Here is a 19,387-nt window from a genome sequence, read left to right on the forward strand (position 1 = left end):
CGTGGCTGCTTTCATGGGCTGGCGTTAAGTGCCTGTGGCATTTCCAGACACATGGTGCAAGCTGTGGGTGGATCTACCATTCTGGGTTCTGGAAGATGGTGGTTCTCTTCTCATAGCTCCACTAGGCAGTGCCAGTGGGAACTCTGTGTGGGGGCTCTAACCCTACATTTCCCCTCTGCATTGCCCTAGTCGAGGTTCTCCATTAGGGCTCTACCCCTAGAGCAGACTTCTGGCTGGACATCCAGGCATTTTCATACATTCTCTAAAATCTAGGCAGAGGTTCTCAAACCTCAATTCTTGTCTTCTGCGCACCTGCAGGCTCAACACCTCATGGAAGCCATCAAGGCTTGGGGCTTCTACCTTCTGAAGCACCAACCTGAGCTGTACCTCAACCCCTTTTAGCCACTGCTGGAGCTGGCACAGCTGGGACAGAGGGCGCCATGTCTTGAGGCTGCACAGAGCAGTGGGGCCCTGGGTCCAGCCCACGAAACTACTTTTCCCTCCTAGGCCTCCAGGCCTGTGATAAAAGGGGCTGCCTTGAAAATTTCTGACATGCCCTGGAGACATTTTCCCCATTGTCTTGGTGATTAACATTTGGCTTCTTGTTTCTTATGCAAATTTATGCAGCCAGCTTGAATTTGTCCCCAGAAAATGGGTTTTCTTTTCTACCACATGGTCAGGCTGCAAATTTTCCAAACCTCTATGCTCTGCTTCCTTTTTACACATAAGTTCCAATTTCAAACCATCTCTTTGTGAATGCATATGACTGTATACTTTTAGAAAAAGCCAGGTCACATCTTGAACACTGTGCTGCTTAGAAGTTTCTTCTGCCAGATACCCTAAATTATCTCTCTCACGTTCAAAATTCTGCAGATCTCTAGGATAGGGGCAAAATGCCACAAGTCTCTTTGCTAAAGCATAGCATGAATGACTGTTACTCGAGTTCCCAACAAGTTCCTCATCTCTATCGGAGACCACCTAGCCTGGACTTCATTGTCCATATCTCTATCAGCATTTTGGTCAAAACTATTCAATAAGTCTCTAGAAAGTTCCAAACTTTCCCACATCTTTTTGTCTTCTTCTGAGACCTCCAACCTGTTCCACCCTCTGCCCATTGCCCAGTTGCAAAGTTGCTTTATAGCAGGACCCGACTCTGCCAATACCAATTCTTGTATTAGTCCATTTTCACACTGCTATAAAGATACTACCTGAGACTAGGTAATTTATCAAAGAAAGAGGTTTAACTGACTCACAGTTGTGCATGGCTACAGAAGCCTCAGGAAACTTACAATCATGACAGAAGGCGAAGGGGAAGCAAGACACGTCTTCACAAGGTGGCAAGAAAGAGAGAGCACAGGGAAAATGGCCACTTTAAAACCATCAGATCTTATGAGAACTCCCTCAGTATCAGGAGAACAGCATGGGGCAAACCGGCCCCATGATCCAATTGCCTCCTACCAGGTCCCTACCTCAACATTTGGGGATTACGATTTGAGATGAGATTCAGGTGGGAAAACAGCCAAACCATATCACTACCAATGAACAATGGAATTCAAATGTTACAGAATATCATTTACCAGCAACAAAAATTTAAATACCTATAAATCAAACAAAATGTGTGCCAATGCTGTATGCTGAAACGAAGCACTATGAAAGAAATCAAGGACAGCCCAAATGTACCAATATATTGCATTCTTCAACTGGAAGACTCAATATTATGATGTCAGTTCTTCCTGAACTAATCAACAGATTCGACATAATCCAGTCAAAGTCTCAGGAGGATTGTTCTCTGGATAGCAACAGGCTGATTCTAAAATTTAGAATGAAAGGCAAAGAAACTAGACTAATCCAAACAATTTTGAAAAAGAAAAGAGCAAAGAACAAACTAATCCTCCTAATTTCGTAATTACTATTACGAAGTTATAGTAATAGTAAGTGTGGCAAAAGGGTAGGAACATATATCATTGGAAATTAATCCATACAAAAATGGTCAATAGATTTTTACAAATGTTGCAAAGACAATTCAATGGAGAAGCATTTATTTTTATTTTTACTTTTTAGAGAAAGGGTCTCACTCTTGCCCTTTCACATTGTGCATTGACACAGTCATAGTGCACTGCAACCTTGAACTTCTGGCTACCTCACCCTCCCAAGTAGCTAGGACTACAGGCATGTGCTACCATACCCAGCATTTTTTTTTTTTTTTTTTTTTTTTTTTTTTTGTAGAAACGAAGTCTCACTATGTTGCCCAGGATGCTCTCAAAGTGATCCTCCTGCCTTGTCCTCCCAAAGTGCTGGGATTATAGGTGTGGGCTGCCCTGTTCAGTGGGATATCTTTTTAAACAAATGGGGCTGGAACAATTACCCATCTAAATGCAACTAAATGAACCTTGACACATCCCTCCCAGTTTAAAAAAAATTCAAAATGTATCATAGATCTAAATGTGAAACATGAAATTACAACACTTCTAAAAGAAAACAGGAAAATAGTCTTTGTGATTTTAGGTTAGGCAGACTTCTCAGGTATAACACCAAAGTACAATCTACAGAAGCAAAATTTAAAACTTCTGCTCTCCTAAAGACACTGTTAAAAGAATGAAAAGACAAATCACCCACTAAGAAAATACTTCCCAATCACACACACGCACACACACAAAAAGCTTGTATCGGTTCAGAGCTCTCAAAACAAGCATGAAAGAAAAAACAACCCAATAAAAATATGGACAAAAGATTTAAATAGATACTTTCCCAGATAAAATATATAATGGCAAATAACATATAAAAAGATGCTCAACATTATTATTCAGTAGGGTTATATTTTAAGTGACAAGTTTAAAAATTAGACAATGTAAAAAGAACATCAAAGATGAGAGTAAGAGAAATTCAGGAACCAATAATTTAGATGACAGAGAGTAAAAAACTGAGGGAAGACATTGTAGACATTTTTAAATATTTGATGGCCTTTTAAGTCGTATTGTTTCAAAGCCAGAAATTGGATTAATATGTAGAAGTTGAAGGAATGCTTCAGACTCAATATCAAGGAAGAATTCTCTAATATGAGAACTGTCCAGAAGTGAACTGTGCTGCTTCAAAAATCAAATTTAAGCCCTCTTACATTCACAATTTACAAATAAGCCGAAGGGGTCATATCCTAGAGATGTTTCCTGTACTGAATGTGCAGGTGAGTTCTAAACAGATAAGATACTATAATTTTCTAAAGTTCCTTCAGATCCTGAGAGTCTGTGGTTTTGGTTACTCTTATTATTTGGCATCACAAGATTCATTATGTTTTAAGAACTTGGACTTTTAAACTTGCTATCCTTTTAATTAATAAGACTATCCAGATACGCCCCAATGCAGATAGCCAAATAAGGTTGCTTTCCCCCATAATCTGTAGAAAAAGAGACTTGTTTTGATAACTAAAATCCAAACAAGCTGGAGATATTTTCTCTCTCCTGCTTACAGTTTGCCAGTGACCATGTGTACCAGGAACTGTTGCATAAGATAGAGAGAGACTATTACATTCAGCCTGGCTTGCTCTGCCAGAAGTTGGACTGCAAAGAGAGCCAGTTTCAGGGCTGTGTAAACTGTGCAGTTGCATAGGGTCTCATGCTCGGTTTGATGGTTTGCTATAACTGTTTTTGAAATTCTTAATTTATGAACAAGGGGCTGGCAAATTCTGTAGCTGGTCCTAGCTACAATCTTTATCTGTAATTCCTCACCACCCACTCATTCCTTGTTATTTTGCAATCTGACTTCTGCCTTCATAGTGGAATACAACTCTCTCTCAAGTCATCTATTGGCTAATCACCAGTTTTCATCGTCTCTTCTTAATCTTCATTCATTTTATCCTGTATTACGCATCTAACGTTGTTGACAGACTATCCCTTTAAGTTCCATTTGGTTTCCATTAACTTGTATGATTATGGTTTCCTCTTACCTCTGAATTTGTTAGATAAAGCTGAGTAGAATGATAGAATGAAGTTAATAGTAATACTACATACCTCAGGATTTTCCATTCCCTAAAATGCATCCATACTCTGTTCATAATACATATTGGTACTTTCCTATTTTCACAGAATGAGTGACAAAATGATTTCCAAATGGATAAATTTAAAGACTGAACTACAGTTCCTGCCTGGCTGGTACTATAAATCATATGCAGAGTTTTGGGAATTTTGTTTTGTTTTGTTTTGTTTCCCTTAACATAGCAATGAAGTGAAAAACATACCAGTGTTTTCATCAGTTGAACATATAAATGGTCTTAAATTTCCTCGAGTCTCCTTCACAAAATAATCAATGACACTGAAAAGGTTTGGGAGTGTTACCTGTATTAATAGAGAGTGAGAGAAAACTCAGCATCATCTGGATAAGTATAGAGTAAGAGAAGGCTCAACTGGAATCTAATGGAGATTACTGTCATTACTTCACTTCAATGGCTTACTGTATGACCATAGTTTTACCTATCCCTGTGTCTTATTTATCCTTTTTAATTGACCATGTGTCCATTCTCTGTTGAGGAATTACCACCTTTCCCATTGAATACAATCTGGTAGACAATAGTTAGGTACCTTGCTCTCCCTCAATTAAAGCATAAGAATGTAAGCCAAGTGTGGTGGCTCACACCTGTAATCCCAGCACTTTGGGAAGTCCAGGTGGGAAGATCACTTGAGACCAGGAGTTTCAGACCAGCCTGAGCAACATAGCGAGATCCTGTCTCTACGAAAATTGAAAAAATTAGCTAGGTGTGGTAGCTTACACCTGTAGTGCCAGCTGCTCAGGAGGCTAAGGCAGGAGGATTCCTTGAGTCCAGGAGTTCGAGGCTGCATGAGTTGTGATAGTGCCACTGCACCCCAGCCTGGGTGACAGGGTAAGACCCTGTCCCTTAAAAATGGGGGGAGCAAAAAATGTGACTCAAGTTAGGCTAGAAAATGCTTTCTTTCTGAAATTTGAACTTGAGTAGAAGAACAAAGAAGGATCCAGTTTCCTAATCAGATGGTTCTTAGCACAAGTAACTGCTTCCTAGTCCCTGAAGGTTTGCTACCCTTCCAGTCATTCTATGTTCTTATAATAAATTTATTTTTTCTTAAGTTAGCTGTAGTTGGTTTCTTATGCTTTAAAGCAAATAACCTTTAAAACCAGAGAATTTAAGCATTTTAGTATTTTATTGTAACAGGATAATTTGCCGGTCTAGGAGTAGATGAAATGTGTCTCTACCCCTAAACTAATATTTTTATACAAATGAAATCAGAATAAATATACCAGATAACCTTGAAGAGGAAAAAGAATTCCTGAGCCAGGCGCAGTGGTACACACCTGTGGTTCCCGCTACTCGGGAGGCTGAAGTAGGAGGATCGCTTGAGCCCAGGAGTTTCAGGCTGGCACTATGATTGTGCCTGTGAACAGCCACTGTGCTCAAGCCTGGGCAACATAGCAAGACCCCTGTCTCTAAAAAAAAAAAAAATCACAAAAATACAACCTTACTGAGGGGTTGAGGGGTATGGTTGGGGAGGGTGAAAAATGAAAGAATAATCCAGGCTGTTAGTTTTCCTTACACTGTAGACTGTATGAGCTAATGACAGAAATGAGCCCCAGTTTACCCAGTTACAAAGACGACACATTATTCTTCCTTGTCCATTGCTTGTAGTCACTTAGTTATTTGGATTATCCTTTAGCAATCTAGTTTTCTGCCTTCTTTATTGAATTTTATTTTAAAAGTCTAGTCAGGAATGGATCTGATAACTGAGAAGCTTTGGGAGGCACTTATGGCAAAGATGTAAGTGTGCTCTATGAATCAGCAGCTACCTTGCTCTCTAAGAATTATGACCAAAATATAAAAAATTCAACCACACTGTTCCTTTTTCTACTTGATCAACACAATGGACCTGGAGAAGCAGAGGAACTAGGTAAATATAAATATCTTCAAGACCCACCAGTTCTATTTAAGTGATATCCAGAGACAACTTTCCTGACTCAATCTTCCCACTACTGCAGCCTAAAATCACAGAGCTATATTCTCTTTTTCAGCATCCTGGAATGTAGGCCACATCACCACATTCTCATTGGTTCAGAACAGTGTAAATACCAATTATCTCACCTGTATGAAAGGCATAACAATATCTACCTCAGGGTAATGATAACAATTACATTGGATGATATATGTCAAGTGCTTAGCTATATCATTAGCCCCATGGTAAGTCAGCTTGGGTGGGAGAAGAGTTCAAGACAAATAAGAAATGCTTTCTTCACTACTATGTTGCTATTAAGAGAGGATTTCTGAACTTCAGCAAGACAGGTATTAGAGGATTAGGCATTTACAGATTTCTTCCCATTAGAAATAAACATATTTGAAGATTTATAATTGGAGAATGTTTAACAAAAGTATCTTTCTTTCTCTGAATTTTTTCCACTTTTCTTTCTCTGCAAACCTTGAGAAATTTGCAGAGAAAGAAAAGTGGAAAGAATTTTTAGAAGCAAATTATATTTTACTCTGCCTCACCACCTGTTCCTGAATCTCACTTTTCACCTTGTATATCTGCCACATTCAGGGCTCCTTAACTTGGCTGCTTTTTGCCAGCACTAGGAGGCTATAAGGAATCGGGAGGAAGTTCATCAACAACAACAAAAATAGTTACTTACAGGTTTTTCCAGTTCAATAGTGTAGTTTTGTCCTACGCTCATCACTTTGTAGTGCTTGATTCTTGGAATGCTACAATGAAACAAATGGTTAGTCTCCATTTTATTATACAATTGGGTAAATGCAAACTAAAGTAAATATAAAATATCACCTGTATAATCAACCTATGTTGTCATGACTATAGTTTGGCAAAAAAAAAAAAAAAAATCCTTCGTGGTTTTTTATTTTCTGTTTACCTGGTTTGCAGAGTGTCTTTTTGTGGGGGCTACTCACTAGGGATATAGGTAATCTGGGTCATTGAGTGGGTGAATTAGAAAGAATAAACAGGAAAACAGGAATCAAGAATTAAAAATCTTTCAGGCAGAAATAATTCTTTTGATGTCAGTAACCTAGAAAGTAAACAACATAATAAAATTCTATGTAGGTATATAAAATCAAATATATATTCTCCATATTGAGAGAAGTAGAAAGAATTATTAAAAGTACATTGCTTTCTACTCTACATTATCACCAATCCAACAAGAAACCCCTCAATAGCTGTTATTCATATTAGCTCATATACCACCCTGGATATCCACTAACTTTGGGGCTGACTTAGAGATATGGAAAATACTGGGTCTTAGGCACTATATGAACATATAGATGATAACGTAAGTACATTACATGAATCGTATTGTCTTCCTCTTCTATAGTCACATAGCACTCAAGATTATTACCACTCAAATACAGGGTATTTTATTGATTATGAACTGCTTATGAACAAGAGGCATATCCTATTCATCACTGTATTCTAGCATTAGGCACAGAATAAATATTTATAAAGTTGAGTTTTTAAAATATTAGGAGCTGGATGAGTGGGATGGCTCAGGCCTGTAATCCCAGAACTTTTGAGAGGCCAAGGCGTGAGGATGACTTGAGCCCAGGAGTTAGAGACCAGACTGGGCAACATAGTGAGACCCCATCTCTACAAAAAAATTCAAAAAATTAGCCAGGCATGGTGGCATGCATATGTGGTCCCAGCTACTCAGGTGTTAGGTGGGCGAATCATTGCGTCCAGGAGATTGAGGCTGCAGTGAGCTATGATGGTGCCGCTGCATTCTAGCCTGGGCAACAGAATGAGACCCTGTCTCAAAAAAAGAAAAATTAGGATCCCCCACCTCATAATGTTATCTGCTAGAACTAAGCAAATTTACACTGAGATCAGAAGTCACTATCCTTGTCAGTTAGTTTTGAACCAGAGTATGTTTGTCTTGAATTCCCTTGATTTGTACGGCAAGCATGTTAGGATGAAAACTTTTTCTGGTGTTGACAAATGAACAGCATTTATTACATTGTCATTTGCTTGAATGACACACTAATTAAGCATTTGTCCTATGTACAGAAGCTGTCTAAAACAAAAGTGTTCAGCAGGTTAAGCTAGGCACAGGGTCTTTCTACCTTCTTTTTTTAAATCGCTTCTCCCGTTTTCATTTAGGACTGAAACTGAAGTCTTCTATTCAGGGGACTCTTCTCATTCACCATTATATCCAAATCACCTCTCAATTGGACATCACAATGGAAACAGCTCATAAATTCCAATAACCTACTTTCAAAACATGGGATAAAACCCAACCAACCCTTTTCCTTCCTAAAAGAAAACATTCCTTAACGCTGAAACTTCAGGAATCAGTTACAAGTTGGTGAAGGAAGCATTTTTGGACACAGAAGGTCATACAGCACCCTTTCAGGGTGGTTATACCTGGCTTTATCTTTATCACATCATAATAAGATCTTTGTAATCACACAGTTACTTTTGAAAACTCTACAATTTCAATTAGAATTCCTGTATTCCTATTAAATAAGGGATTGCTGTTCGTTGGAAGACTGATAGAAAACTTGGTTCAAATTCTGATTGTCATGTGGGTTCTCTGAACCTCCATTTTCTTCATCTATAAATGGAGATGGTGCCTTGCCTCAAGGGGCTGCTGTGAGTTAACCTTTGCAAAGTCCTTAGTACAGTGTCTGGCACATTTAAGCACTCAGTAAATTATAACCATTTTTACTACTTCTTAAATGTATTGTTTTAATGTAGTAGTTTCTGTGAGTCTCATCCTCTTCATTTGTAAAACATGGAAAATACTGTCTGTCTCAAAGTTTTTATTGTGCCTGAAGGAAATGTTTGCCAGTACTCAACATAGCACCCACAAATGGTAACCTATAAGGAGAACAACGATTGTTGTTGTTTTTAAAAGCCATCGTATCAGCCGGGCGCAGTGGTTCACGCCTGTAATCCCAGCACTTTGGGAGGCTGAGGCAGGCGGATCACGAGGTCAGGAGATCGAGACCATCCTGGCTAACATGGTGAAACCCCGTCTCTCCTAAAAATACAAAAAATTAGCCGGGCGTGGTGGTGGGCACCTGTAGTCCCAGCTACTCGGGAGGCTGAGGCAGGAGAATGGCGTGAACCCGGGAGGCGGAGTTGGCAGTGAGCCGAGCTCGCACCACTGTACTCCAGCCTGTGAGACAGAGTGAGGCCCCGTCTCAAAAAAAAAACAAAAAGCCATCATATCATCATCATCATCATCATCATCATCGTCTATGGCAAAGCTGTGGGAGGAAAAGTGGCAAAGGTCAACAAGTTATCTTGGAACTTTTGACTAATAGAATGAAATTCTGGAACAGAAAGAGGTGGGAAAAAAAATCCATTGAAGTTGCTTAGGTTTTGACTCTCTTTTTAGACATTTTGCTTTCCTTTCATATTCTGTTTTGTTCTGCTTTTCCAAAGAAATAAAAAGAGATGAAAAAAACAAGATTGATAGAATTTGCTATATTAAGATTTCCTGATGCTGACCTCAAAACAGAAGAAGCAAGTCTTTTTTTTTTTAAGAAAATGTGTCCCCAGCCGGGTGCGGTGGCTCACGCCTGTAATCCCAGCACTTTGGGAGGCCGAGATGGGCGGATCATCTGAGGTCAGGAGTTCGAGACCAGCCTGACCAACATGGAGAAACCCCGTCTGTACTAAAACTACAAAAAAAATTAGCCAGGCGTGGTGGCACATGCTTGTAATCCCAGCTACTCGGGAGGCTGAGGCAGGAGAATTGCTTGAACCTGGGAGGTGGAGGTTGTGGTGAGCTGAGATCGCGCCATTGAACTCCAGACTGGGCAACAAGAGCAAAACTCCATCTCAAAAAAAAAAAAAAAAGAAAAAAAGAAAGAAAAGGTGTCCCCTTAAATGTGGTTATAAATACTTGTTCTTAGCTTCTGACTTCCATTTTTGCAAAGAAATAAATTTTGGGTAAATATTTCCTACTGCTTCCTTAGCTAATGGCTTTCCAAAGTTTCCATACTGCTAGCTTGGTACCTAGTCATAACATTTTCAAGAAAACCAAACCAAGCCATGAAGTTCTGTTGTAAGAACAGCTTTATGTCTTATGAATTCACGCACCATTGGGCTGGGTAAAGGTGGATGATAGTCTACATTGAGACAAGAGTCATCTGGTAATTTGGCATTGAATGGCTTTTGTTTATTCCTGAGAACAAGTATTCCCTCCCACAGCTGCTCTGTGAACAGATGGAGATAATTTTATTTTCATATACTGCTTTGTAAACTAACTTGTACTTTTCAGCTAATGTTTTACCAGACACACTCATCTAACTTGCATGACTGAACATTTCTCCCATAACCTATAAGAGAATGAATTGGTTTTGTGGGTAATACAACTGCTTCCCAATAGCCGAGGTTTCTACCAAATTCTTTACATTAAGTCGTACAGTATAACAAGCTAAAATTCTAATACTCTGTACAACTGTTATCCTTTAAGTGACCTGTTACATGGAAGATATTAAATTCAGGTACTCTGAAACACCTGTTTTGAGGCATTAGAGAATACATTTAACAAACTTTGACATCATAGATGGATTTGGCATGTAAGGAAAATTTGTGCAATACAGTTGAATTTTTCGTATCCACTTCCAGGTATGAACTATTTCTCAAAGCCTAAATAAGTGCATACTGACTCTAGTGTTAGAGTTCTTTAGTTTAACCAATATACTTCTTGCTTTCCAAATATGAACTTTTGCAGGGGGAGAATGATTAGTTTTATAAAATGTTGTAAGTTTTGATGACCATCAGCTAACAAAAGCATGAATTTCTATATGAATTCAAACCGAAAGTGAACTTATTAAATTTAGAATTATGCAACTTTGATATGAACTCCTTTTCCATACTCTTATGAGCTTAATATATAACTTAAATACAATACAATTGTGAGTAAAAACTGTGACACTAAGTACAGAAATTCATTGTGTTTAGTCACACACCACATCTGCAACAGAAAACAGTTATTTCTCATAGTTAATTGTATAGAAAATGTAATGAAAGAGTTGGACTAATCTAGACCACCTTAAAAGGGATCAGGCTGCTATTGTGCAAGAAATATGCAGTTTTTTTGTTTTTTGTTTGTTTTGTTTTTGAGATGGAGTCTTGCTTTCTTGCCCATGCTGGAGTGCAGTGGTGCAATATCAGCTCACTGCAACCTCCGCCTCCCAGGTTGAAGCGATTCTCCTGCCTCAGCCTCCTGAGTAGCTGGGATTACAGGTGCGTGCCACCACACCCAGCTAATTTCTGTATTTTTAGTAGAGATGGGGTTTCACCATGTTGGTCAGGCTGGTCTCAAACTCCTGACCTCATGATCCACCTGCTTCGGCCTCCCAAAGTGCTGGGATTACAGGTGTGAGCCACCGTGCCTGGCCGAAGTATGCAGTCTTTATGGAGCTGTCAGGTCTTCAGAGTTTGTTCATTTCATGCAGAATAGTAAGACAGGGGTCACGTGTAAATGTATCAACCACTCAATCTGACCAAGAAAGGAATGACATTAAGGGAAAAAAAATCACGCTCTTTGGTGTTCTAATTTTACATTTAAGCAGTTAGATTATGTTTCTATTAAAAATCTGCTCTCTCTTAATTTTTAATTCAGTGTTACATCCTCTCATCTTTAAAAGTGGAAGTAAACGGTTAAGGATATGCTGTAGTTTATGTCATACACAATTTCCTAAATCCTGAAAAAGGACAAACTTCTTGACCAGGATATAGTAAAGAGAAAAATCCACTTTTCTCCTACAAATTATTCTAAGTTCACTGATGTTTAATGGCAGTCATAACGATAAGAAAAATGATTTCTTTTGGATTTGTATCAAGACAGTCAATTAAATTATACATCAAATGAGGTTGTAGTTGAAAAATCTATTATTTTCTACTGTATTTCAATAGAGTTGAAAATCCATTAACTTCAATCGTTAGTTTATAATAAACAAAAAATAATGAAACCACAAGTTTAAGTTGACAGACATTCATTGTAGAAATATACACACAGAGATATATACACACACACATTTCCTTACACAAAGAACCATGACCTGATTTACCATCTAACATTCTTGCCATCTGTTCAGTGCCCATGACTAGTGTATAAGACAAGGATCTGTTTACTGGCAAGTGAATAAAGCTTATTGGGCTGTGGCACACACTAGCAATGTAGCCATAATGCCATGTTTTAAATTTGTCTCTGGAAGTTGTTTCTTTTTAACTGCCTTTATTCACCATACATATCTTCATATTTAGAATTATAGATATTTATGGGGTGGATTAGTAGATAGATTCATTGATAGATATGTTATAGTATAAAATTTAATAAAATAATATTATCCCCATAAAGAATAGCAAATTCAAATGTCAAAGTTCTGTTTATGCATATATATTAAAGAAAGTCATTTACTGAATATTTTTATGTAGGACATAACCTTGATATTTAAATTATATTATCAGTTGTGGAAGTATTAACTAAGCCAGAGTCTCCAATGAAGTGCAAGTTCTCATAGACTTTGAAAGCTGGAGTCTATTAAAAGATCTAACTACCCCAACTACACAGAAAAATAATGTTTGCATTTAAGTGTTACTGACTTTATCAAAGTTAGACCATTTTACCAGAAAGAAATTAGTAACCTTGACAAAGAGGCTCCTAAGTGGCCCTTTTTTATAAATAAGTCAGATTATGACAACAGTTCAGTGGCCTGTCATGTCATTCAAAGTAAAACCCTTGTCCCTACAATGATCTGTAGGGCTCTGAGTGATGTGTCCCTACTCTGACTCTGGAATCTCCTCTCCTACCACTTTTCTCTTTGCTCTTTTCATTGCAGTCACAGCAGCCTTTTTCTTTTCTTGAACAAGTCAAGCATTCTTCTATCTCAAAGCATACGCATTTGCTGCCTGGAGCACTTTTGCCCCAGATATTGGTAGGGTTTATTTTCTCACTTCCTTCAGCTCTCTGCTTAAATCAGTCAATAAAGTAGGTCTTCCTTGACCACTCTATATTAAAACAATAGCAACCATAAAAATGTGCTCCCTTTGTCACCTCTGAGGGTTCCCATCTCTCTCTTCCTGCTTTATTTTACTCTATAGACCTTATGGCCACATATATTTTTAGTTACGTGTTTAAGTCTATGTCTCCCTACAAGAATGTAAACTCATTGAAGATTGAAGCCAGGGATGTTTTTCTTTTTATACTTTTATTGCTAATCAATTCAAACCAAAACAGAGATGTTTGTTTTTTTCACTGCGTATTCTTAGTGCCTAGAGTATTGCTTGGCATATAGCAGCTGCTCAATAAATATTTGTTGAATTGAATGAACAATGCAACTATATCCAGGACCAAAATAATGTGTTATTCTTTCTTCTTCCCTGCTGCAAATGTTAGCATTGGCTCAGTCTTTAGCATTGCTTTTATGACATTCCCTCCCTATTCTTGTGTTCATTTTTTTTTTTTTTCGAGACCGAGTCTCACTCTGTCACCCAGGCGGGAGTGCGGTGGCGTGATCTCGGCTCACTGCAACCTCTGCCTCCTGGGTTCAAGCAATTCCCCTGCCTCAGCCTCCCGAGTAGCTGGGACTACAGGCACGTGCCACCACGCCTGGCTAATTTTTTGTATTTTTAGTAAAGACGGGGTTTCACCGTGTTAGCCAGGGTAGTCTCGATATCCTGACCTTGTGATCCGTCTGCCTCAGCCTCCCGAAGTGCTGAGATTACAGGCGTGAGCCACCGCACCCGGCCACTTGTGTTCATATTTTCAGCCCCAACGAAACACATAGCAGGTGCTGATCTGGACTTGTATTTAGTGATACCATGCTTTTAAAAATTCCATACATTTAAAAAAAATTAAACATACTCTATCTCCTGCCGAATAGTGATGGAGTAGTTTCTACTGTCACTACCAGGCCTCAGGATCATATTTCCCAAAGAAGGGTTCTTCTGGAGCATCTCAGTTGCCTCTTTCCGGGACACTGTATAAAAACATCTACAGAGGTGAGATAAAAAAACAGAATTGTTTTTTTAACTGATGAAGATCATTACTTGAAAAAAATACTACCAAAATAACTTTGAGAGCTGCAGTTGCTAACTTTTCTTAAAACTTCCGGTTTGATTATTCCAATTATGTAATTACAATGCTCTATTATTACAAGCCTGTGCCACTCTGTGTATGCTAATGTTAAGGTCTTCCTTCCTTAATTCTTCCAAAGCCTTTTTATACAAAGAGAACCTGAAAAGTTATCTACTGATCAGTATATAATCATCATTACCAACAAGAATTAACAATGTATCCCCAGTCTCAGTTGATAAGTAGGTTCTCGGATAAATATTTATTGGGGGTCTCCTTTCAGGGATACAAAACATCTGTAAATGTTTCTCTTGTATGGTCTATGTCTTAAACAACTGATATTTAAATATGTTTGCACTCATTTATTTTGGTGTAATATGTCTTTCTATGACATTGTTGTTATTTTTATGTGCAAAATAAAAAATAAAGCACTTCTCATTTTTATAATATACAGATGCTCCTTGAATTATGATGGGATTATATCCCGATAAACCCACTGTAAGTTGAAAATATCGTAAGCTGAAAATGCATTTAATATGCATAACTTACTGAACATCATAGCTCAGCCTAGCCTACCTTAAAAATGCTTAGAACACTTACATTAGCCTATTGATGAGCAAAATCATCTAACACAAAGTTTATTTATAATAAAATGTTGAATGTCTCATGCAATGCATTGAATACTGAAAGTGAAAAACAGAATGGTTGTATGGGTACTCGAAAAGTAGAGTTTATACTGAATGCATATTGCATTTGCATCATCTTAAAGTCAAAAAGTCATTTAACCATTGTTCAACTTATACAGACCACCTGTAAATCATAGTCAAGAAAATATATAGTCATATTCATAGAAAAAAAAAACTAATAGAAAAAATCTGGTCGAAGCCTGGGCATGGTGGCTCACACCTGTAATCCCAGGACTTTGGTAGGCCAAGGCGGGTGGATCACTTGAGCTCAAGAGTTCAAGACCAGCCTGGGCAACATGGCAAAACCCTGTCTCTACAAAAATACAAAAATTAGCTGGGCACAGTGGCAGGTGCCTGTGGTCCCAGCTACTCGGCAGGTCAAGGCATGGGAATCGTTTGAGACCCAGAGGTGGAGATTGCAGTGAGCTGAGATCGTGCTGCACTCTAGCCTGGCTAACAGAGTGAGACACTGTCTCAAAAAAAAACAAAAAAAAAAAACAAAAAAAACCCTAAAATGTTAATAGCAAATATCTCTGAGTGGTGGAACAAGGAATGATTTTAATCTTTTATATATAATAAACATATATTACTTGTTTTATTGAGAAAAAAGAAAAATTAGCAGTCCATGTGACTTTTAACTTATCAGTCCATCAGTTGCTGGTGGTTTCAGGTAAAAATGATGGTTGGCGGGTTTCAGTGATTGTAGTACAGATAGAGTATGCAACAGAACCTGATGTCAAACAGGGTACCAGGACAAGTTTTATTGACAACACCACCAAGATTTCAGGAGGAAAGAGCTCAGAATCTTTTCAATAATATAAAAAATAAATGTAGGATGTTGGTGAATTTAGCATTTTCTGCACTTCTTTATTTTTCCAATACCTTAAACATTTTACACAAGGCCTTTGTCAAAGTACAAGCTTGATGACTACTGACTAATTGGTCAGTTGAATAGAACATTCTAGGTATTGAAAATTTATTGGTATAATTTTCTGAGAGAAAATCAGTCAATCATAGAGTTTGCATAGTGAAAAAATATCTTTTCCTGCCTTCTTCATGGGAGTTTTTATTTAGGCGTGAGCTCTGGAAAGAGTATCTATTTGTTCTAAAGATGTGGGTGGAAGGGGATTTCCTGTGTGGTAAGATGGTTGGTTCAAATCTGCATTTTGTTGATCACGACATAGAAGAGGAAATATGGCATGTACGCAGAGATATACAGTTTATCCCCAAGACTGCTTATTGTCCCTGGCTTAACAAGAGCAAGTGACTAACTCTCCTTTATAATTAGAAATTAGTTTTAACAATCGAATGAATAAACTGCAGTTCATTGTGCACTTACGCTGGCATAGGGTTCAGTACATCCACATAATCTTCAGTTGGTTCCTTCTCTTTTTCCACGGACGTACTCTGCTCTGTCTCAATCCTCCTTTTCTTTTCTCTCTCTAGGACTTCATGCAGTTTAATTACTTGCCCAGGTAGGAGTGACACATTTTGGGGAACTGACAGCTGAAACCAATTAAAAGAGTAGGCAGGCAAGAAAACAGCTTAATAACTTATAACTTTAGTGAAGACGACCCTGTTCTGGTCCTATAGGGCTACAGTTACCTGACAGAGGTGAATGAGTAGGGACTAAGGGAATAAGAAACAGAGGATTTTAGTCTAGGGTGGGTGTTTCAGAACCGCCTCTGCACCAACTACAACCTGCACAGAGTACCTACCCTTCTGCCAAGAAATCATCCTTTTGGTTTGGCCCCAAAGCAAAGAACACCCCGCCTTGCACTAAAAGCTAATTCAAGTAACAACAAACCTCATATTTTTCATTCTGAGCTCACTAGTTCATCAATGCCAGGGATTTTCCAGAACACCTTCAAGGTACCTCACTCTCTCATAAGTTATCTGAAATGATTTCCCCCAGCCATATGGCAACATGGGATTCAGATGGAACTGTTCATTAGGTGACTGAAGAGCAGCAGTCAGAGGTCGCAATTTTGCGTCTGTGGTGTGTTTCAAACATTCATTCACATGTTAGAATTATGATACTTTTCTACTTATTAGTTGGTTTTGTGGTGGTTGTTACCTTTCCTAGAGATGTATTTCAGATTGACTCACCTATATATGTCCTTCTGATTTATATTCATACCTGCAATTTTGACCTCATTATGACCAGCTCTGTGCTCTTAGAAGGTATAGTTTGAATGGTAAGATATTTTTTGTACGTGACCCTAGCAAGTCTTTATTTGGAGGCAGCCTTGTGTGATTATCACCTTTATCTTCAGAGAAGAGTGCATGCTTTCCAGGAGGTATACAAAAAGTCCATTAGAGTATGGGAAGAAAACATTATAACTTCACTTTCTATTAAGTTACTATTTCACTAATTTCTATTATTATATATGTTTTAATATGCATACAAGTACATATAAAATTTACACAAACATTTACTAATACAGATACACAATAAAAAAGGCTTAGAGACATTTTAGATAACTAAGATAATAACCAGTAAAACAATTTCCATATATACCAGAAAAAAATAAAATAATGGGGGAAAATACCTAATGAGACACATATCTTTATTAATTGACTATTATAGCTCTAGCATTGTACATGTTTTATTGCAATCCTCACAGAAATGCTAGAAAGTATTGTTATACGGGAGGGTGCAGTGGCTCATGCCTGTAATCCCAGCACTTTGGGAGGCCAAGGTGGGTGGATCACTTGAGGTCAAGAGTTCAAGATCAGCCTGGCTAACATTATGAAACCCGTTTCTAATAAAAATACAAAAATTTTGGGTGGCATGTGCCTGTAATCCCAGGTACTTGGGAGGCTGAGGCAGGACGATTGCTTAAACCTGGGAAGCGGAATTTGCAGTGAGCCGGGATCAAGCCACTGCACTCCAGCCTGGGTGATAGAGCAAGACTCCATCTCAAAAAAAAAATGGTATTGTTATCCCCAATTTACAAATGGTGATATAGTTTGGATATGTGTTCCCACCAAAGCTCATGTTAAATTAGCCCCAGTGTTGGAGGTGGGGCCTGGTGGGAGGTGTTTGGGTCATGGGGATGAATCTCTCATGGCTTGGTGCTTTTCTCATGTTAGTGGGTGAATTCTTGTGAGATCTAGTCATTTAAAAGTGTGTGGTCCCTCTTCCCCACTCTTTCTCTTTCCTACTCTCACCATGTGACATGTCTGTTCCCCCTTCACCTTCTGCCATGAGTAAAAGCTCCTTGAGGCCCTTCCCAGAAGCTGAGCAGATGCTGGCACCATGCTTCCTGTACAGCCTGCAGAACCAGGAGCCAATTAAACCTCTTTTCTTTACAAATTACCCAGTCTTAGGTATTTCTTTATAGCAATGCAAGAATGGCCTAATACAAATAGAAAAAAAAATCAAGCACAGAAAGATTAAATAACTAGTCCAGAGTCAAATAGCTAGTAAGTTGTGGAACCAGGACCCAAACTGGGGTCTATTTGATTCAAAAGCAATGTCTCAGCTCTTTCAACTACATACAGTCTGAGCTTCTCTCACTTCTCTACTAAAGTCATCCTAATAACAACATACTGTAAATGTTCATATACCATGATCTGGAATCATAACACAAAACAACATTTACAGAGTACAAAATTTGAGGCAACTTGTCTTCTCTTAAAAATTCACATGGGCTGGGCGTGGTGGCTCACACCTGTAATCCCAGCACTTTGGGAGGCTGAGGTGGGAGGATCACTTGAGGTGGGAGGATCACTTGAGGTCAGGAGTTTGAGACCAGCATGGCCAACATGGTGAAACCCCACCTCTAGTAAAAATAGTTTTTTAAAAACTTAGCCGGGCATGATGGTACGTGCCTTTAATCCCAGCTACTTGGGAGGCTAAGGCAGGAGAATTGCTTGAACGCAGGAGGTGGAGGTTGCAGTGAGCCAAGATTGCACCACTGCACTCCAGCCTGGGTGACAGAGTGAGACTCTGTCTCAAAAAAAAAAAAATCACATAAATTTGATTTTATATTCTGTTACTTATTTATGTGTGTATTTTAATATAAAAATAATGCTTTTTATTTTTACTCCAGGAAAGAAACTAAAAACAAAATGTTTGGCCAAAACTTTATACATACTTAGTGTACCGGGAGGATGCAAAAAGTTTTTGCCAGTGTTTTTAGTGTACTCCTTGATACTTAGTCACATACCCTTGGGATAGTTATACCCGGTATTGGAAGCACCGTACCACTCAGAGATATTTTCCACAACAGAGGGAAAGAGTGCAATTCCCCAGGATTTCTTCCTCTCCCTCTCAGAAGTCAACATGTTCTTCACATCTTTAACTGGTCCGCTTTTCTAGCCTCATATAACTTCCCTACACAATAGTTGAACCTCTAACTTTTACCTGTTACTGGCTGAAATAAAGAACCTGCATCCATCAACTTGGTAAAGTGCAGTGCTTATTTCAGATGACTGCAATGGCTTACTTAGAAACTAGCTTTGGATAGAATCTGTGTTTAACTGACTCTAATAAACACAGTTTTTATATCCTTTTAAATTACTAGAGAACATGGTGCTCCTTGGGAGGCTGGTTATCAAAGAACGTCATGTTTCCAAGGCAATTGCTACAGTGGCTTTATCTAAAATAATGGACATTATCTTACTGCAAGAGTTAACTCTAAGCAGTA

General features: G+C 38.4%; 2 protein-coding genes across 5 annotated transcripts in view; one reads left to right on the forward strand and one right to left on the reverse strand.

The window, feature by feature from the left end:
* The window catches only part of CENPC (centromere protein C), a 269,756-nt gene that overhangs the window by 104,530 nt on the left and 145,839 nt on the right, over positions 1–19,387 (forward strand). The window lies entirely within an intron of this gene.
* STAP1 (signal transducing adaptor family member 1) overlaps positions 1–19,387 on the reverse strand; it is a 53,016-nt gene that overhangs the window by 13,112 nt on the left and 20,517 nt on the right. The window contains exons 5-8 of one of the 2 annotated variants that reach the window (XM_003815808.6): positions 16,072–16,238; positions 13,837–13,965; positions 6,640–6,709; positions 4,232–4,328 (exon numbers count right to left, since the gene is read on the reverse strand). In XM_003815808.6, the coding sequence (XP_003815856.1) occupies positions 4,232–4,328; positions 6,640–6,709; positions 13,837–13,965; positions 16,072–16,238 (463 nt within the window). The remainder of the gene's footprint in view (positions 1–4,231; positions 4,329–6,639; positions 6,710–13,836; positions 13,966–16,071; positions 16,239–19,387) is intronic. The other variant, XM_034958719.3, reaches the window with a different exon arrangement.

The sequence above is a fragment of the Pan paniscus genome, chromosome 3 (assembly GCF_029289425.2).
Source record: "Pan paniscus chromosome 3, NHGRI_mPanPan1-v2.0_pri, whole genome shotgun sequence".
NCBI classification, from domain to species: Eukaryota; Metazoa; Chordata; class Mammalia; order Primates; family Hominidae; genus Pan; species Pan paniscus.